At 25.7% G+C, this 22,846-nt stretch overlaps 1 protein-coding gene across 1 annotated transcript in view; it reads left to right on the top strand.

Moving 5' to 3' along the window:
- The first annotated feature begins 2,150 nt into the window (after positions 1–2,150).
- The window catches only part of LOC122535516 (dynein beta chain, ciliary-like), a 93,545-nt gene continuing 72,849 nt past the window's right edge, over positions 2,151–22,846 (top strand). Inside the window, exons 1-11 of the mRNA XM_043667113.1 lie at positions 2,151–2,224; positions 2,924–3,042; positions 3,911–4,228; positions 4,361–4,433; positions 6,948–7,115; positions 8,482–8,557; positions 9,591–9,743; positions 10,774–10,869; positions 11,365–11,711; positions 15,595–15,751; positions 18,978–19,210. Of these exons, the coding sequence (XP_043523048.1) occupies positions 2,151–2,224; positions 2,924–3,042; positions 3,911–4,228; positions 4,361–4,433; positions 6,948–7,115; positions 8,482–8,557; positions 9,591–9,743; positions 10,774–10,869; positions 11,365–11,711; positions 15,595–15,751; positions 18,978–19,210 (1,814 nt within the window). The remainder of the gene's footprint in view (positions 2,225–2,923; positions 3,043–3,910; positions 4,229–4,360; positions 4,434–6,947; positions 7,116–8,481; positions 8,558–9,590; positions 9,744–10,773; positions 10,870–11,364; positions 11,712–15,594; positions 15,752–18,977; positions 19,211–22,846) is intronic.

The following is a 22,846-nucleotide window of genomic DNA, read 5'->3' as shown; positions in this document are numbered from 1 at the left end:
TCGTTGGTTGGATTTGAGTCGGGGGGGAGTGGTCATCATAGTTAATTACTATTGGGAAGTGGTCACTGTCGTGTAAGTCTCCTAGGGTATTCCATTCCATGCATAGTGCTATCTTGCTGCTGCATATTGGCAGGTCTATTGCGCTGAGTGTTCCAGAACTTACTGTGAAGTGTGTTTGGTTTCCTGTATTGAGGAGGATGAGGTTTGGATCTTCTAGTAGTTTTGGATCCTCTGTTGTTTTTCCGCGACTGTCGGTTTTTGTAGAGCCCCAAAGGTAATTGTGGCAGTTAAAATCGCCTACTATCAGCATTGGTGGTGGTATTTGGCTGATAAGGTCTTTTAGTTCTTGTAGTTGTAGAGGTAGGCTATTTGGGAGGTATATGTTGCATATGTTTATTAGGAGCGATACGACCACTGCAATTGCTTCAAGCTTCGTGATTAATGGAATTTCTTTGGCTCTCATTCTGTGATCGCTATGGTTGTTCCTCCACTAGCGTGGTTTGTGTTTTTCCTATTTTTTGTGAAGGTGACGTACCCTTTTAAAGTTGGTTGGTGTTCGTTTTTGAAGTTAGTTTCTTGAAGGCATATTATCGTTGGGTTGTGTTGTTTGAGGATGATTCCATTGGATTATTTTTTTCATGGTGTGACTGATAGCTCGTATACCGTTAGTTTATTTAAATGCCGGTATCGATCTAAAATAAATGTTCTGTACAGAGTGGTGGGGATTTCCTGGTTAACTTGATAGATCGCTGTCAGCCTCCGATGACCAGTTAGGTGTAGTTGGGTCTGTCAGGTCATGTGTCATCTTTTTGTATAGTTTTCTTAATCTGATTTTTATGGTTCTTTCTTTTAGTAGAGTGTGAATTGTTATTAGTAGTTCGACTAAATCTGTCGTATTTGTGGTATATTGTTTGGATATTTCGTTCGGATTGGATGCTCCTATTGCTTTTTTTAAAAAGCTTTTCAATTGTAAGTAGTCCAGTATTTGGTTGTTTTTTTTTTTTTTTTGACGTTAATGTATTTTTTCGCAGGTTCTAGCATGTCGTCGATTCTATCTAGCGTGAAGGCTGGCGCCGCCGGGCCTTTGGGTTTCTTAAAGGTTGGTTCGTGACTCTTGGTGTATTTTTTTAGTATTTGTGGATTTGGGCTTTTAGGGTCTGCTTCAGGGTCACTTGGTTTTGCTGGGTTTTTATTGGTTTCTTCCGACCCTGAGGATAGAGCTCTTTTGGTACCTGTCTTGTTTGCTTTGGGGTCTTTTGCTTTTTCTTTCCTAGGTTCAGGTAATTCTAGGGTAACTTTTGTTGGAGGTTCGATTTCATTGTTAGTGCTTGTATCAGTTTGTCTTTCTGTTTAAGGTATATGGTCTTTGGTTGGGAGCTGTGTAGGTGAGGTTGGGGTTTTGTGTGTGTGGGTTTGCGAGTTGGTTTTGCTTTGGTTTTCTGTATTTGGGCATTGGTTTGCAATGTGTCCTTCTTGCTGACAGGTAAAACATGTTTGTTTCTCTGTAGAGGTGAATATTCTGTATGTGTTGTTTTCGATTGTGAAGGAGTTCGGGATGTGTTTGGCGTCTTCTGGGTCTACGTATACTTGTCTTCTTACTAAAACTTACTAAAACTTAGTATGTGGGACAAGTCTGGGTCAGTGATGCCTGCTTTTAGGAGCGTGATGTTGGATAGTAATTTGATATTGTTTTTCTTGAATAAGTTTTCAATTTGAATGCTCGGGATTATCGGTGATAGAATGATTCTTTGAGCTGGAAGGACCATCGGTCTGATTTCTATGATTTCTTTATTTATCACTATCGATTTGTGTTTTTGTTTGGTTTTGATACTGTCTGCTTACTGTCCAGGTACATGCATATTCTACCGTTTGATATTCTAGAAAGGAATTTTATTGCTTTGGGTCCTATGATGTTGCCGATCGCTCTAGCAAATTCTTTAATAGTGATGCCGTCAGTTGATTGAAGGATTATGGCTTGGTCCTGGGTCGGGGAGTATTCTTGTTGCGTTTTAGTTGCATTAGCGTAAGAGCTTTTGGGTTCAGAGGAGATCTCGGTTTCTGTGTTGAGTTGGGTTTTATTTGTTGTCATGGTGGAATGACGCGCACTCATGCACGACACTACACAAACACACTGTGCACTTATAATCGGGATGTATGCCCGAACTGCTGTGTTGGGGTCACCAATGCAGCTAACTGTAACCTATCTGACTCTTCTCCCTCAGTGGTACTACACTTCGGTACGATTCACGATGGTACGTCCGATCGGTTCGGCTGTCGGGACAAGTCTAATTTATTTTTATTACTAATCTTTATCAGAAAAATAAAAATTAATAAAATATTAAGTTAATCAAAGTAAAATTTCTGTAACATGATATAAATTATTAAGTTGAACCTAATGTGATCACTTCAATGACTTTATTAATAAAATTTTTGCTGTCAAAGATACGATTTCGTAGGTTTTTAAGGTGATAATTAGACTACGGATTTTAATGCATTTTTACATTTTGATGAATTTTATAATTAAAAAAAAAAAAATGAAATCTAAATGGAAATTTGTTTCATCAACTATATTATATATTATATTATATCAATATCATAATAAATACTGCACTTTGTATATTTTTTCATTGTGTGCATTGTGTATATCTTTGTACTTTCAAATTTACCACAAATTCATAAAAATCCACAATCTTTTGACCATATTATGCTAAATTATATCTTAGTGGACATATATGTACATAGATATAAATACATATAAATACTACGTGCATATGCAGAATATATCTTTTACCTTGTTTACAATTTATAAATGATATTCTCGAATTAATCAGCAATTTGTTTTTCTAGCCAGAGGTTAGTTTCTGTTTATTGTATTTGAATGATATTAATGGAGTTTATTACTTGAATAAAGAATATATTTTAGGTATAATAGAATACGAAGTGGAAGCGCACCAGTAGAATTTCAATTGGTAGAAGACGAAGTTGTAAATATTGATGACTTAATTAATTATGGCCAAGAACATTATAATTGGAACTCGGAAGGTACACAATTATTAATATATAACTACAATATCCATAATATATTAATATCTATATGTAAAATTATATCTTTTGTAAATTTGATTTGTTAATTGAACGTAAAGTAGAACAAGAATAATTTTATTTCTTTCATTATGTTTTATTTTTTTATTCATAATTTTCAAATTTATCGCTCTTGATTTTAACAAAAATTACGTACTTTTGTCCGAGAAGTTTTTACAAGTCATAACGCAATGGATTAATCAATCCTTTATCTTACACGATATTACTGATACGAAATTGTTGTTTCGATTTGAACAAAAAAACAAATTCTAATCCTAGCATAAAATTTGTATTCAAATTCATTTCAATTTCTGAAATTTTAATTCTTTAAATTGAAGATTAATAAGTACAAATTATATACATGGTGAGTCGTAGAAGTGCAACCAGAATAGAAATGATTCTATATGAAGAAACAAACAGAAAATTTGGTATAAAATTTTGTCGTTCAAAACTTCATTTTTGAAAAAGTCAAAAGTTTGAAAAATCACAAGATACGCATATCGCCATTTTGTTGTTATATTAAATACCTTTAACACGTAGATTGAATATTTAATAATTTATAATAATCTAATTAGATTAGATCCCAAAAAAATTTCATAAATTTTTAAACTACTCGAATTTTATATCAAATTTTTTGTTTATTTTTTCATGAATAATCCCCAGTGCGATTGTACTACTTACCACTTTATATAATTTTGTATAATTTTTAAACTTTATATTTAATATGTAATAATTAATGCATACCGAAAAAAATTAAAAAGCAAGTGGTTAAGAAATACTAGGAAATTGCTCATTGTTTTTTCTTTTTAATTAAATAAATCAATTTTAGAGGTTCCAGAATATATCGACAATTTGGTAAAAATTATCTGGAAATTACATGCTAGAGTATTTCGTGCACAAAAGAACTTAACTAACATTATGAACCAAATGTATGTCTGGGCAATGATGCCAGTTATTTATCGCAAAGACGCGAAAGATGAAAATTTGTTATCACTCGCTGACAAGGACGATAAATTCGCGGAAAGATTTATGGAAATTGAAGCAACAGCTGAACAACTCGACCAAGTATTAAAAGAAAATTATAAACTGTTTTTTGACTTACTGCCAGAGAATATCTACGATAAAGAAGAGTTAGAATTATTAGACGGTAGTTATTTAATTGCTTTTATATTTATTTGTTTCATTTATTTATTTATTTGTTTTTTTATTTATGAAAATTGATTAACAAAATGTTCGTTAAACTTTTATTTATGTATTTATTCGATGTCATTATGTACAGTTCACAAAGAAGAAGAACAGGAAACAGAAACCGAAAAAGTAGCTGGGGAAGAAGAGGATGCCGAAGTTGTAAAGTAAATTAGAAAGTTTGAATATTACCATTTTTGTTTCGTTACGCAATCGTCATCATATTGTTGTAAAATAACATTATATGTTCATCATCATCAACATTATATGTTGTATTATCATATGTTTGTAAAATAATAATTGCTGTTTATTCATTACATATACTCTTGGTCAAAAATTTAAGATTAATGTTAAAATTTCAAAATAAATAATTGATTTCTTTAATATATTGATGCAAACGACGACTATCGTCATCATGCATATTTTTGCTAAAAAATACTAAAAACAAAGCTATCATGTATACACACATATTTTCAGCAGATAATAGTTTTGTATTTAAAAAGGAATTTAACATAATAGTTTTGAATTGTTAAGAAGAATATTTATAGAGAATATTGTAAGTGCCAAAATTGAAAAATCTTGTTTTTTTATCAAAATATATTCTGTACGACAATAGAAATACCATGTGTGAAATATGTTTTACTTAAATAGAATTTTTTATTGTTATTTACAATATTTATTATTTATTTAATATTCTTATTTAATACTCTGTATGAATATTTATTTTATATTATTTTTTGTTATTTATTTTATTTAATATTATTATTTAAATTTAATATTATTATTTAATATTCTGTATGACAATAGAAATACCGTGTGTGAAATCTGTTTTATTTAAATGGAATTTTTTATTATTATTTACATACGTTATATTGATAGTTTTAATTAATACAAACATATTCCAAACGATTAAAGATACGATATAAAGTGACAAAAATATTTGCGAATATAAGAAACTAAAGCTGAGAGATGACAAGAGAAAAGGTGTATAGAGAAAAATTGTACAGAGTATTGACCTTGGCAATATATTTTGAAATTATTAAATTCTATGAAGTCATTTGTAAATAATTAATGGTTATTTATGTATAATACTAAAATCACTATAAAAAAAATTAAAATTTGGTAACATTTTTCTTCCTCCTGAAAAATTTGATGTTTGATACTTGGAATATTTTCTACAAATACTCTTCAATCTTTGTATTAGTTCAGAAATGTATTTTCGCAAGATAGTATCGTCAAAAAATAGTCTGTGAAAATGAAATGATGCGTTAATAAGTTAAGTAAATATTAGAGGTTTGCGAGAACCCGGAAATATCAGGATCCTTGGAACTGATCAGGTCAAAATTGTCGGAATTTTTAAAAATTTCGAGTCTCTCGCAAATCTTGGATTCCCGAGAATTTTGAAAACTCAAATGACATTTCGGGACTACATTCATTCGTGAAATTAATGAAATATTAAATTATTAATGAAATAAATTATAAAGAAATAAATTCTCGGGCCGATCCGATCTGATATTTTTAGATTCTCGTATATTTTATATAAATATCTTATTTTTCTTTTTATATTTCGAGAATTTCTCGATGTTTGTTCTTTTTAATTTTGAAGAGATTAGTTTAATCTTTAACGTGCATATGATGAAAAAAGTAAATAAGCTTAACTATAAAAAAATAAAATTCTTCGTATAGTAAAATGCAATGTATTGCTGAGAAAAAGTTTATTAAAAGCGGACTTAGTTTCGTTATTTCTAATATGCTGAACAATGAAAAAGATAAATACATGTATATACATAAATGAAAAGATGTATGATAGTGAATGATAGGGGACAATACCTCTCTTGTCTATGTACAGCTACATTATACAATCATCTTTGATTGAAGCAATTTTTACAAAAGAATTAGTTTTAATACATTGGATATATTGTGAGTAAATTCACGAATTATAATATGCGATGTATAGCATATTGAATTTATTTATGTAACACACATTGTGATCCGTGAATTTGTTCACAGTATATTCTGTGCATTAATATCAATATATTGATTAATATCAACATTGATGAGGATATATATCCAGAGACATTTTTTAGATGTATTTCATCTTTTCTCAAAGTCACAATTTTTAGTTATTTTAGTCATTCTTTTTTTATCTTTTATTTTCTTTTTATATGCATGTCAAAAATAAAAATACTAAAATAACTAAAACAAGTTTCGTTAAAATTTACGAGGATTGACATCACACATCGAGTATTATAATTTTATTATAATATTCATATTTTAAAATGTTGAAACTACAAATAAATTATATATTAATAAATATTAATTATATTTAGAAATGTAACTTTTGATTATAATATTTACATTTCTCAGAGAATATTTATTTCATCTAAAAAGAAAAGGATGCTCCAAATTTCTTAGTAATTAGTTTAATTTTTAGTAATTAATTCTTCTTAAATAAATAAATAAAGCAATATTATTTTAAATAAATAAATAAGCAAGTAATTAGTTCTTCTTAAATTAATAAATAAAGCAATAAAGCAAAAATTAAAAAACAACGATAATTGAAATATAAAATAATAATAACATTTTGTTTTTAATGATTGCATAAAATTTATAATGAACAATATTGATGACGATCGTTATTTTATAATTTTATTTAATTAATTTAGTAAATTTTTATTTAGGCCGGACGAGGAAATACTCGAAGAAATAGAGTCACCGGAAGAGCAAGTAGAAGAAGAAGAAGAAGTTGACGAGGAAACGTTAGCAATGAGACGTGAAAAATGGCAGCCTTATTTATCCTACGTTGACAATTTAATTTCTAAAGGTCTTATTCAAGCTGTCTCTACAAGGTTATTAATAATTATTCCCCTAATTACTAAAATTGAAACTTAGTAGTATTAATATTAGTCTTTCAAATCACCATTAAACAAAATTTTTAACTTTGAATAAATTACCTTCTTATACCAAAATTCCTACAATATTGTGGAAGGTTAGACAATCAAAGACCAGTATAACGTCAAAATACGTATATTTAACTTAATATACTATACTTAAAACTAAACTCGTTTAAACTAAGCTAAATAGATTTTACTACGTGCTATCTGCTCAATCCTATGCGATTCCACGTTGCTTTTCTCATGTCGATGATTAAATCCATACTATTTATTCTACTTAATGGCCAAATCTATACTGTGACATGCATCTTTGTTGCCATTCGTTCTCTTTCTTCCCTTTTCATATTCATACCCAATATTATATTACATATTACTGTATACAACTATTGTATATAGCATTGTATTACGTCTGCAAGTCATCTATGTGCCCAAGCCGCCTTAAGGTCGTAAATTTAACTTGCATTCCTACAATATATCAACTTAGTTATTAATTATTTATATTGTAGAGGATGCGTTCCTCTAGGGATGCATCCCTGGGAAGTACCATTAACTGCCTTATGAGCAGTACCGCCCATAAAGTAATCGGACTGACCTTTGTCAACAGCACATCTGAGCTGAAAACGACTTACCTTCCCAATCACATGTTCAGGAAGGACACAAAGAGAGTTGGTTTTATTATATAAGGGTCGACTCTAACGTACCATAGGAGTACATAATAGAGTAGTGCATAACACTAGTAAATGAAGATACAGTGAAGATAATCTGGATTACGTGCGTATTCCTCCAATTTCTAGGAACGCGCTTGGGAAGTCCGCTGCTTCACTATTGACACATTCGCAACGATCACAAATATTTTAAATAATATTGTCGTGAATACTCAGAAATTTATAGAACCTTTGATATATAAATCGAAATTAAAAATATTATTTATAACCATACGTATGATTTTACTTAACATTTTACCTATTCACAATGTTTGGTAACTAATATTTGCAACCAAAGAGCGAATCTTCAGGTGAAAAATATAGAGGCTGATTCAGCATATAAAATAAGAAAAGAAATTCATAAACATGTGCCCGTTATGATTTTATTTTAGAGTTTTTACATTTTTAAATTACTTTTGTGATGGATAATAATTTTCAATTTTTTTTTTTTACATTCAAATTGAAAGCATTATTTTGATTTTATTACTTAACAATTTAAACATTTAAAATTAGAGAATACATTTAAATGCGTTTAGGAATAAATGCTTTTGCTAATTTTTATAATATTAAAATAAGTTAGAAAAATTAAAAGATAAATTTTCTATTTTTTTTTCTAGTATTTGTTACATCCTCGACGAAACTGATCCCGAAGGTGGCATATTACCTTCGTTTGAAATTCAGATGTGTTTAGAGGCAAGTATTTTTAGAAATGTATTTTTATGTTGAACAGTTTGAAATTTTTTAAAATCCAAATTTTTTTTATGTTATATATGTAATAGAGATGTGAAAAAATATTTTTGGGAATTGTCCTGGTAGTATTTAGTGATATGTATATTCTGAAAGTATTTTGGAATTTGAAAATACCGGGAATTTTAAGAATGCAAAGCACATTTCGCATTATCTTGAAATTAGATACATTATTTTTGCCTCGTTGTTTGCCTTATTACAAACTTCGTTATTTTATTGCCTAAAGAATAAAAAAGGAGTAAAGAGTAAAAAATAAAAATTGCGAAACCATGATCGTATTCAATAAAGTTAGTACTGAAACAAATGTCCCGAATTTTCGAAATTCTCGAGAATTCTCATATTTTCAAATCTCGAAATATTTATTTTTCGAATACCAGGTTTCCAATATTTTCGGCATCTTGTACTCTTTTAATATTTAATAAATTATTATTATTAATAATCCTTATCCTTTATTGAAAGGAAATAAAAAAATTTAATCGAAATAAAAGTTAACATATTAAGGAAAAATTACGATTTTTGAACATGTAATCTGTGTAATTAATATTTTTATATTGTAATGTGTATAGTTTTGAAAACGCGGATGTAAATGTAATAACCTTCATCCATCCTGTATTAATTTGGCATGTCTTTTTACAATCTTACCGATATATATTAATAAAATTAAATCAAATTAAAAATCCAAAATTAAACAATGTAAAAACTTAATTTTTATGATTTCCAATATCAGCGATACCAGTTTGAGATTAACGTTAATTAGGTTTATTAAGATGTTAGATTACATTAAATTGATATTGCCTTTTCTTAATCTTTTCTTTTTTGCTTGTGCAAAACTGATAGCTTTTAGGCACAATATAAACATATGTTAGTTAAACGATAATAATGCAAAATGTATTTACTGTTGACATGTTATAATAATTATATATCCTATATATACTACAACAATTCTGTAATCGTGAATTTTTTTTCTATATTTTTACAGAATCTTAATATTACTTTTCGGCCATCAGTGGAAGTAGATGATCCGGAAGGTTTCTATGTTTTTTTCGAATCCCTTCTGCTTGAAATGATGAAAATGGGTACTCTCATACCACGTGTCGATCCTGAATTGCATGAAAATCAAGAAAATTATGCAGTATGTAATCCATTATTAATGTTTCCAATCCTTGAATTGATAAACAGCTATTTATACAATTTTCTTTAATACATTTGAGACGGACTTTAATTTTTTTTTTAATCTCACAGTCAAATAAATTTTTCTTCTTTTTAATCTAAGGAAATAGATTTCCCATTTTTGGCATAGATTCCAGAACGTGTTTTTCGTATTATTAAGTTGTGTAATAAGTTCGTTTGCACCATTAATGATTGAAGTAATTCGTGGTTGATTATTCTTTACAAATGAATTCAGTAACTTTGAAAATCTCATCTTTTTATCAAAAAATTGTACATGTATTGTACATGTATATACGTATTTCTATGTTCTTTGAAATATATACATAATTATTACTTGTAAAGAACATCTTTCTTGTGTGGAAATGATTAACACTCCAATGTTAATAGCACAGTAAGTATTTTAATAAATTTAAATTATTCATCACTGATAAGTTCAATATTTTCTGTAACAATAAATAATTCTTTTAATATTTTAAAATAATATTCTATATTATTTTCATATTTATTATTAATTTTAATATTACATATTATATTTTCAATTTCATGTTATACTTGAAATATTTCTAGTGTTCGTTTTCTCCCTCTTTACAATTATAAGTAACATTTATCTATATGTTCCTTTATTCACATGGATGGATTAAGTATATTGTCCACATTTTCTATAATACTATAGACAATATACATAATATGATATAACATAATTAATATAATACATATTTTTTATATTATATATTCTTAAAAACATCAAGAAGCAAACGAATTTATTACACAACCTAATATTATATGTACAGAATACATTTAATAATAGAAAAAATACTTTTCAAGTATGAAAAATGTGAAAGCATTTTTAAATATGAAAACTGTGATTCCCATTCGTTTTAAATATGTTAAGTTGTAAATGATTATTCCTTTGACTTCCTTTGACTTTCCTTAATTTTTTTCTTTGACTTTCCTTTGCACCACTTTTAATCGTTGAATTTTCGTTCTCAAAGCTTGACGTTGCTGAGGAGGAAGGTATTGTATTTATGTTAGAAGAAACTTGCAATCGAGCAAAATTGGCCTTGGCAGAAGTAAAAGCAAATGCACATGTAATTATTTGATTGTTAATTGAATATATATCACTTCGTTAAAATTATTTTAGTTTTCATCTGTGTTTCTTTTCCAATTTGTTGATAATATCCACAATTTAAACAATCACGAAAATAACGAAAAATATATAATTTCATTAAAACTATTTTACTTTCTCATCCTTTTTTAAATTATTTTTCAAGCTATCAACAAATAACTGTATACTTATTTATAGAACATTGTATTATTATATATTTATTATTTATTATATATTATGATTAGAATTATATTTAATTATATCACAATATAATATATATTATTATTATTACTATATGTATTACTTAGTATTTATTATATATTATATTATATAATTATAGTATATTATATAGAACATATAATTTCATTAAAATTATTTTATCTTTTCATCTATCATCCTTTTTTAAATTCTGCATAATATCCATATTCTCAAGTAATCAAGAAAATAACAAATAACTGATTGAAATTATTGTTCACAGAAATACGAAATATATTCGTGGTTGTGGACGGACGATAAACAAGAATATTTGTCCTATTTTTTAAGATTTTCGCAATATGTAAGCCCTGAGCAAAGAGAAATGATCAAACAACATCCGGATTATATTCCAGACAACATAAAAGAAAAGAAACCAAATTTAGCAGACTTTAAACGGGAAATCGATTATTTCATGGATCAGTATAGTAAGTGCGATCAACTGCCAAATAGGGAAATATTTTGCCGGTGGTTGAAACTCGACATAAAACCTTTCAAGCAAACGCTGTTGAACATCATTTGCAAATGGGCAAACGTGTTGAAGGATTATTTGGTCAATCATATTACCACCCAGTAAGTAAATTTTACTCTTTTCCTTGAAAATTTTCTTCTATATTGTTAAAAAAAGAAATCTGACGTTTCGTTGAATTAAGGTTAGTTTTATTAGAAAATCAGTGAAACATTAATGTTATAGCTACACTGTGCATAAGTATTTGAACAATTATCGCAAGCATATAAAATACAGTTGATGAAATAGTTAATATCAGTTAATATAAATAAACAAGCAACAACTGAGGATGATTGAAAATTATGTGTTCTGATACTAAACAAGTCTGATGTATTTTTTTTATTATTAACAAGATATTTAATTATTATGTATAATTAATTTATTTTTTTTTTATTACCAGCCAAGATATTTAAATGGTTAGTTTTGGATATCTGACCCTGTATTTGATAAACTTTCAACCTCGGTTTTCTTAAGAACTAAATCTCGAAAGAAAAAATGTTATTTTCATTTGATTAATGCTTATTTAAAATCTGAAATTATTATAATGGTGTTTTTTTACAAAATTTCATAGAGAAATCTTAAATAAAAGGGATACACTTGAAAATAACCATATTGTGCATTTATTGTTGAAAAAAAAGTGGTGTATTTGCTTCAGTTTGTTTATATTTCCCAAGAAATGATAATGTTGTCATTGAAAATCATATTATGCGATTGTAATATTTGTCACATTCTTTAGGCAGTTGATATTAATCGCTTGTTAGTAACTAATATTGCATTAGTTTTAATGGAATATATTTATGTGCAAGAATTTGTAATTCCCATAAAACGATTAGCTTTCGAATGTTATATGCATTGATGATTATCTTTAAGTGTTATACCGACAAAGTAACGGAGAAAATTCAAAGTGTAATATTTGGAAATTTCATCGGCAGATCAAAATATCGGGTGTACTTCTTTGAATACGGCGAGCGTTAATAGGTTAAAATTAGAAAGAAATCAGAAATTATCGGGAATTTATCTCAGGATCGAAATAGGTTCCCGAATGTATCGGAATTCCTGAGTATCTCTCTTTTATCCTCCCTATTACCAGATATCCATTAAATTTTCATCTTTTCAAAAGTTTGGAATCATTTTTACGTCCAAAAATGTTTAAAGACAAAGTCTGTGTAACCTCTTGTGCTGGAATGACGTGCCACGCACGTCGACAATTTTCCAAATTGCAACATTTTCTCAGTTTTAAATATATTTAAATGTAACCCAGGCAAAACAAATGATAAGTTTATTATTTCTTAATAATTTCTATCCAGTGATATACCGATGAGTTCAAAAGAAAAAGAAAGCGACGAATTATTGTATACGGTTTGGTCACTCGTTATGGTCCGCGAACCAGTTGCCAGCGCAAGGGGTTAATTCAGGATTTATCGTTTCTAAAACCTAAAACTTCTTCGAAAATGGTATTTTTTCATTAAAATCCCAACATAAACTATATCATTTATAAACTATATATATATATATATATATATATATATATATATATATATAAACTTAATTCATATCTATTTCCTATATACTTAAATTTTCAACGGTTTTGTGTACTAAATATTTTTTTATAAATTTTTTCTACCGCACTTTTGGAAACACCGAACTTTTTTGCTATCACACGGTAAATTAATTGATTGCAGCAATCCGATATAATCAAATAACGAATTTGATTTGAAATTTCTTTTCTTGCTGACATTCCGCTATTTCCTTACAAATAATCTGCCCTGTACAAAGCGTAAGAATGGGAGCAACACTTCACATTTGTTTACATTGTTTGCCTTGGAGTAACGAAACAAACGAGTGTCCACTTATTTTTGTCCCTCGAAAATCAGCTAAGTTTTTCTTTAAGTATATCTTATTTCAATACAAATGTAAATATTAATTTCAATTATTCACTAAATAGTCTATGTAACATAAAGATATATAATATATAAAATTTAAGTACGTAACTACTTTGACTAAATTTAATTCATATCTATTTCCATTACTTGTCCATATATATTATATATGATGCTAATTATACTATAAATTATAAACTATATAAAATAGATTTCATATAAAGATTTAATAAATAGCGTACTCTTTCTAAACGTTTCGAAGAAAATTAATATTTTCAAGACACATACGTACATATATCATCCGAACAATCTATAAAAGGGAATTCTATGAATGCGAATCACGTGTTGACCTCTAACCGCAAATAGAGTCGATTTCTCTGAAACCACAATCGGGACGGTCGCTGTTGGCACTAATCCTGTATATTTGCGCAATGGAATAGTAAACTGAGTATTTGGCTCGGAATCACTATTCCGGGAAACTATCAAAGTACTTATTTCGTAAGCAATATAAACAGTTCAAGTGAAACTGATCATTTATCTATTACCCGAAATAAAATGTCAAGTTGATGTAATTTTAGACTCGCTTGGTACCATTTCATTTGATATTTCATTGTACAAATTTCAATGTGAGAACAGCATTTGAATCGGCGAATTAAAGTTGAAATAAAATAAAAACAATATTAAAATTAACATACAAATACGTAAAAATATATGTTGCAATAAAAACAGTCAAAGAAATAATTTATATCCGTGATTAAGATAATTCTTTCGGTTTAATGAATGTAAAAGTAATATTTCTTTCATTATATCGCAGACAAAGTATCAACATTATCGAAAAGAATTTATTCTTTGAAAACTATTACAGTAGAATCTCTATTATCGAAATTAATTAGAAGACAAATTTCTTCGAACAACTTTTTCTATACTAAATTTCATATATTTTAAACAGAAAATGTTAAGAATCCCGTAATTTTTTTATTCGCTATGTCGCATAAACTTTTTAACATAAATTTATGTCACTGAAATTTTTTTAATTCTAATTAGATCATCGCATAGTATTTTTATCGCATATGTGCATTAGATGTTGCACATGTGCGATAAAAATACCATAAAAGTATTATAAAAAGTACTAAAAGAGAAATTTTTCGAATAAAAATGTTCATATAAAAATGTTTACTACGTCACTGGAGACACTCAATGATTTACGAAAATCTTATTTATTTATCTTTGAAATTTAGATGATAAAGAGGATTTATGTTATTCTTCTAGATTTATATGACACTCTGTTTTTTAAATGTATCTTATTAAGTGTTCTATTCTGATTTATCTGCAGATAAAGTGGATTTTGAAATTATTATTTTGAATTATGCCTCTTTGATTAACAAAGTTTCTTTGATTGCAAAAACTTTGTTTCTTCTAGAAAACATTTATTTTCCGTCACTTTCAATCTAACTGTGTGATACTACTATAAGAAAATATCTGGAATATTTAATTATACATATAATAATACTTATAATTAATGAACAATTTAAACACACTTTTTTATTATTTGTTATTTTATTATTTTTTAGTGCAATTTTTTGTTTTTTTTTATTACTTTTTAATAAATACATTTTTAGAAATTTATATAGATTGCATATAATATGAGAAACTATATTAAATATTCAAAGTGTAGTGCTTTCCATAATGTTTGTTACGTAAAACAGTTTAAATCTGTTTTTTTAATTGTGTATATTCTCAAGGATATGAATTTATATAAAAATCCGTAGTTTATTAGTTTTTATTTTTCAATTTAATTTTACAGACTATAATAGGTAAACAGTTATACTAGATTTATAATAACTATCATAGTACAAAATTATTTAGAGAACAAAAAATAATAGATATGTTTATATTACATTTTCAATAATTATAAATATGAATTGAAGGAAGGTACATTGGTATAATATATGGAATTGATATACTTCAATCAAAATAGAAAAAGTTCATTTATTATATTTGTTCTTTATGTAAAATATCAAATGTCACTTCAGTGATTTAAATTTTGTTTTTCTTTTTTTAATTTTAGATTAAAGGATTTATCAGAATTTTTAAAAGCAGCGATGGAAGACTTCTCGCGTCCTATACATGAAGATGATTATGACGCCCTTTTAGATACTATATATTATTTAAAGGAAGTCAGAGATCGTCAATACGAAATTGAAGACATGTTCGATCCTATTAAGGTAATTATAATAATAATAACTATAAAATAATAAATATAGAATGATAAAATTTTACATAGTTATCCGAAATAATAATTATATATATTATTTTATAATGAAGCAGGATCATTTATTTTGTATTATTTTATAAAAATCAATGTTAAATAACAAAACTCTTAATAGGAATTTAACAATTATTATTATTCCAGAAATGTGGAATAGATGAAAAAATATTAAAAAGAATAATTTTAAATAAAATGTAGTAAATACATAAGATATTCTTAAAACAAAATTACATAACTTGAAATTCTGAGTCATTAATTAATTCATATTGGTGTAATGATATAGGCGATATGTATATTTAAGTAAGAATAATGGAATATTTTATAAAGAGTTCGTATTACAAAAAATTATCTTAACAAAAATTGTTTAACGTGGAGAAAGTAATCATTTGGTATAGATATTTTTTGATAAAATAACAGCATTGGATTTCAATGGAACGTCATATCTTTTTATTCATAATGTGATGATATTTAAGATGATAATATTTATTATGATCTGTGAAAAACTAGTGAAAGTAAATTTCAAGTTTTTAGATAGAAATTTATACCTTTCGTTGCATTTTATTGCAACTGAGATCAAAATGTTTTCAAATCTACTTATGCTTTTTGTATTTATGTTGTATTGCAATATCGCATTGATGCATTACATTTGCAAATTTCTTCGATCTGCATTATTAAATTTTATATTTTAAGAGTACGATCGCAAAAGAACTCCAATGATTTGTTCAATACTTTTCCTTCCATAAATTCTAAAATTTTTTGAAAAAACAAATTGAAATATTTATGATGATATGATAAATTATTATTCTTAATGAAACTCTTTTCTTAAAAACAACTTACATATAAAGATATCATTATACTCACAAATATATGTCATCTTATATGTATCATTCCTTGGGAATAACAAGTAAAATAAATTCTGGTTTTTGATATATTGAATACCATTGATAAATTGATACGTTTTGCTTATGGAATGGAATATTTAATTTGGTGAAACTGCAGTTTAGAGATCTTGTCTTCAATGCTTTAATCTTCACATATGTCATATATTATCATTATATTTATGCGAAATTTAAAAATATACGCAATATAGAAAAATATGTACGTAAAATGTACGTAATATACAAAAATATCAAAAAATAAAAAAATATCGAATTATCCGTTCCATCCGATTTTTTTTTTACGCGGAAGAAACCAGCATGAAAAAGATACTAAAAAAAAAAACTGATATATGTAAATTATAAAAGATTTATTTTACATATTTTCAGGAAAAAATCAATGAGAATCGTATGTTAATAAATAATATTCTTGGTACTTTGTTAAGTTAAGCTATTTTTTCTTACAAAAAGTAATTATCAATAATAAAAAAAAGAAGGAAAAGGACCGCGTAAAATACGTAAATTGAAACTGCATATAAAAGTCGCATAAATCGAAGAATATATGTATATATACGGTTCACGATAATATTAATATATAAAATAAGTATTTCAATAATTGCGTAAAATGTGAATTTACATAAAAATCCGTAGTCTAGTTATTACTTTCTTGAGTGAGCTTCAAAAGATTCTAGTTTGTTAAATCATGAGTTAAACTTAGAATTACTTTTTACGTAAAAAATTGCACAAAGACTCAAAACTGTAAATTATATTAATAAATTCAGGCACACAGATGTTAAAATTTTTCAAAAGTCATTGCTTTGAAATTATATAAATAACTAACTGATTACACTGACAAACTGATTATGAAACTATGATAATATTAAATAATATAACAAAAAAAATCTTGACAGAGAAAATCAAAACAAATTTAGGTATAGAAATATTAATACATATAATAATACATATATAATATTACATATACATATAATAAAAAGAATGTACATATAATAAAAAAATTCATGTTGTAATAAGTTCAATTTTTCATAAACTTCATACATATCAATCAATTGATAGATTCTAAATGAAATTAATATATCACTAATCAATTTTTATATTTTGTCAAACGAAAAAGTGCTATTTTATATATCATAATGTTACGTAATACTTTTCGCTTATCTTTGTCTATGAAGTACAAATAAGTTTCTCAGTGAAAAAAGCCTGAAATATTGATAAAATAAGAAGTATTTTCATTTTCATTAATATTTTCTCAAAATTAAATCCAAAAATTATATTCTTTCGTTTTGTTAAAGCTTTACAACAAATGCTATAAATCGTGAATCAATTACATAATACGAAATGTATTTCATATAATTGTTTTCCTTTAAGAGAAAATATTATTTCTTATTGAAAATGGAATTTTCTATAAGGAAAATTGTATTGTTATATAAACATCTAACATTCATAGGGAATTCCTGTGATTTATCTATCAAAAAGCGATAGATGTATGCATTCAAATGCCATTTACTGGAAATTCCACTTTTAAATGAAATAAATGCTACTATCAAGTCTATCGGAAAATTTTGTCCATTTTCTGACGCATAAAGTCTATAAATATAAGACTGTTATGCACCGAATGATTGAAATATTGTGTAATAAATTTTTATCGATGATATACTTCAAACTATATTAAAAACGTTATTTATGTATATACTTGATTGCACTAAATAATACACAGAAATCAATATGAATAAATATTGTTTGCAATCATATCATTTAATAATAGTAATTAAGGGAAAAGAATCGTCATGAATATTTAATAAAAAAGTTATTTCTCAGTATTTAATTAAAAATACTAAATATTTTAATGTGGGAAATTAAACTGTGAAGTAACTATAAACTACGAGACTTAATTTATTATTCTAACAGAAAATAGTGAACAAATGTTATTGATTGTAAGACAAAAATTATTTAAATAACGAAGGTTCTGGAAAATTGTTTCTGATATATTTAAAAGTAATTATTTCTATTATTAACGAGAACTTTAACATCTCAGAAATTTTAGCAGTTTTGATTAGTTCTATAATATTATAAAAAATTAAAAAGATAATATAATACTGTAAAAATTAAAAAAGTAATACATATATATTATGTCAACATAGTGTATTAATATTAAATGTAATTTTAAATAAAAATTAACAATAACAAAACAAATAACTTTAAATATTAATAATTAATATATAACATTTGAAACTCTCTCTCTGTATAATTACTATTTTAAATATTTCATGATAATTGAATAATTTTCAGAAAACGATAGAATTACTACAAAGTTATAACGTGTATTTAGACGAAAAGATTTTTAATTGGCTGGAAGAATTACCTGTTACTTGGGAAACATTGAAAAAAGTAGCTGCTCAAGTGAAACATGTTGTTCAACCTTTAATGACTCGTCAAATCGATCTTTTGAAGAAGAGGCTAAGTTATTATGATTTTAAGCAACAGCATTTCTTGAATGAATTCCATCAAGAAAACATTTTCAAGTAAGCTAATCATTTTTATAAATTATTATATAGAATAATAGTAATATAATATATAAATATAGTATAATAATATAATTTATTATTATAATATATATTTTATAAAAATTATGTTTAGAAATTTTCTAATTTATACTTTATGTTATTTTACGATTTTTTTAAAGATTTTCCTATCATTGTTATTTGTTCTTAAAAACTTATTGAAGTATTAATTTAATCAGTTATGTAATTATTTTAGTATATCCGTTTTTCGTTTTATGCCGTACTTTTTCTATGCAATCCTTTCTTTTCTTTTCTAATTATTATTATTAATTATTCTAATTATTAAGATTCTAGAATTTTATAAATTTTAAAATATTTTATGAACATTATAAAAAAAATAGAATCTAAAGAAAATTGATTTTATTTATTGAATATTGTAAATAAGTAATATAAAATAATTTTATATATTATATCCATATATTATATGCATTTTTACAATGTATATGATTTTCATTGATTTTTTCGTGAAAATACGTGAAATAAATCTTTTTGTAGTTTACGTCGGTTTTTTCTTTAATATCTTTTTCGTATTCATGGACTTCTTCGGCGTTAAAAGAAACTGTAGAGCGAATAATTCGCGTAAATTGAGGTGAGCTAGAAGATTTATGTTGAAAATGGATACAAATGAAGCATACTTTGGGATAAAAGTGATCTAAAATTCAATTACATTTTTAAATCGTAAATAATTTTACGATTTATCTATCTCTTTGAATATATATTTCTGGTAAAGTTTTCGATCAAACAAAAATAATTAAAACATAATATGAAACATAATTTCAAAAAACATAAAAATCTTTTAGATATAAAATATTGTTGTATTTGTCCCAAATATATGAAAAATTAAAATCAGCGATTTTGACTGAACTCTTTTATACGAGATATTATTTCAATGTTTTTAAATATTTTAAAATATTTGCATTTGATTGAAACTGTTTACTCTAGAATTGGTAACACTATTTAAATAATAATTTTACAGTAACTCTTATTAATATTCAGATACCATGGTGTTTGAGAAATCATTGATCTACATATTTATTTAGATTATTCAATCTAATATATGAAAATACTTATTGTATTATTATAATTAGTAATTATTTAATGTGTATAGTTCTTTGCAAAAGTTAGTAATTAAACTAGTAACTAAATAATGGCTAAATGAAACCTAATGAATTGAAACTAAAATAAACTTGATAGATAATTAAAACTAAAAATAAAATTAATTGAAATAAAAATAATGGAAGGTAAAACAATTCGAAAAATGAGCAAATTATATTAATTTTTAATATAAAATATGTACAAATACAATGTATTCATATGTATATCTAAAATGTATGAAATTAATATAAATTTGATACTTGTCGAACTCACTATTTGAATTCTTTTGCAATTTCAATTTTGCTGTTATTTAATTTATCTCTTCTTATACAGTGCATAAATAAAATTTATGTCTTTGGCAATTATAATAAAGATTTTAATATAGATATATATATATTTAATATAGATATATATTAGAAAACACTGAAACTATTAATAAAATTATTATAATACTGCACGAGAGATTATTATTCTGTATACTTATTACTATTATATTAATCTTATATATTTATATTATAATAATATCAATAATCAATAAGATTATTATATCTTAATAATATTAATATTATATTATTAATATAATATTAAATTTGCGTATATATGATACAAATTATTTCTATTTTAGTTATCTTCATTTTTTTTTTAGAAATGTTTACTCGAATATCGACGTTATGTACGTATAATCCTCGTTAATGATTAATTAATTGCTACTGAATTATCGAGACAACAAAAATACTGTTTCTTTACATTTTCACTCTAACTGTAAAATTGTTTTAATCAACAAATTACTGATTGTGAATTCATATGATCAAGTTGATCTCAGATCAGTGCTTGAATTAATTTTAAGTTGACCGAATAATATTTAATTGGCAAGGCAAATCAACTCTGTCTCTTCTGGCTTAGTGCATTCTCTGTTTCTCAGTCGTATCTTTGACGTACGCACGGCGGAGTTAGACATCAGCTAATTCGTGGAAATATATCTCGGTCTCAAACAGCGGCCATTTATCTAGACGCTACTGTGCAACTCGTCTTACAATTAGTTGCGTGAGTCACTCTGTATACAGCGTACATGTACTGAAATAGATAATTAAATTTTCATACCATGTTCTGCAAATTTTTACTAAAAAAGGTACAAACGTGAGTGAATTCTTCGTTATAATTAAATTTATATTAAAATTTTACATGAGTAGTTCTCACTCGTAAAATAACAAACATTTCCATTGTATTTTTTCTATCTTTTTTTTTTTATTACAAGAAAATAATGTTTTGGAAATTAAATTTCCATGATTTGATGCAAATTTATATTTTTGACAATAAATTTACGTTTTATATAAATTTTATATTTTTGAGAATTATTAAATAGTATTGTTGAATATGGTAATTTATCTTAGATTACTAAAATTTGAAATAGTTGATTTATTTTATTTTATATTTTGCATTCTTCATGATAGAAATTAGTACTAAAATTCAATTAAATAAAATTTCAAAACTAATTTAAATCTAAATTATTATGGTCCTCGATGGTTCAATAATGCTATATAAGTTAAAAATAATTAAGAAATTATTTTACTTATTAAATGCTATGGAAAATATAATACTTTTATATATTTCATGTATATGTTTTTAAAAATATATTATATGTATTTTGTGCAATTTTGCACTTTAAAATTTCCTGCAAATGCACAAAAATCTGCAGTGGAGCTATAGAACATGATAATAAAACAAAAAATACATTTATAAATAATATTCTTGCACGATAAATATAAATGCATTTTCGAATTTTTGGCTATGACATTATTTTATAACATTTATTTATAATAATTCCCAATAAATCAGGAACTTATAAATATGTCCGGTAATGTCTGAAACATTTGTCTCAAAATATGTACATATAAGCGTATAGAAGAAAATCACATTTAGTAAGAAATTATTTTGTCTGTGTTACGTGTCTAATTTTACTCGCCAATTTATACAAGGTGGTCCATTTAAGTGAGATCACCTAATATTTTTACGAATTGTGATGATACAAAAAATATTTTTTGCCTATCGTGAATAATATTGAAAGATCTATAACTGGTAAGAATTTTTTTTAAGGACTGATGTTTTTTACCTATATTTTTTTTTATTGAATAATTGAAATTCTTTCAATAAGTATGGAACTTCTTCAATATTGAATAACTTTTATTAATAAAGTTTATCCACATTTCTAAAAAGAACGGATGTTTAGGTAATCCCATTTAAAGAGTTACATATCTTTGATTAGTTGTAAGATAAGGAAAATTTAAGAATTTTTTACAGATAAAATTATATTTGAGTAAAAAAATAATATGTACATGTTATTATATGTTATGCAATTAGTAATTTGAACTAAATAAACGAAAATAGGAGGATATGGCAATCATTTAGCAAACGTTTGCAATATCAAATATATCTTCATGAGATTTTATTTAAAATTTGTTTAATTTTACGTTAAGTTGTACAAGAGAAGCTAGTACTCGTCGA

This window comes from Frieseomelitta varia, unplaced genomic scaffold, assembly GCF_011392965.1.
Source record: "Frieseomelitta varia isolate USP_RPSP 00005682 unplaced genomic scaffold, Fvar_1.2 scaffold_731, whole genome shotgun sequence".
Lineage (NCBI taxonomy): Eukaryota > Metazoa > Arthropoda > Insecta > Hymenoptera > Apidae > Frieseomelitta > Frieseomelitta varia.
The sequence above is the reverse complement of the archived record's forward strand: the minus strand, read 5'-3'. Positions and strand labels throughout refer to the sequence as shown.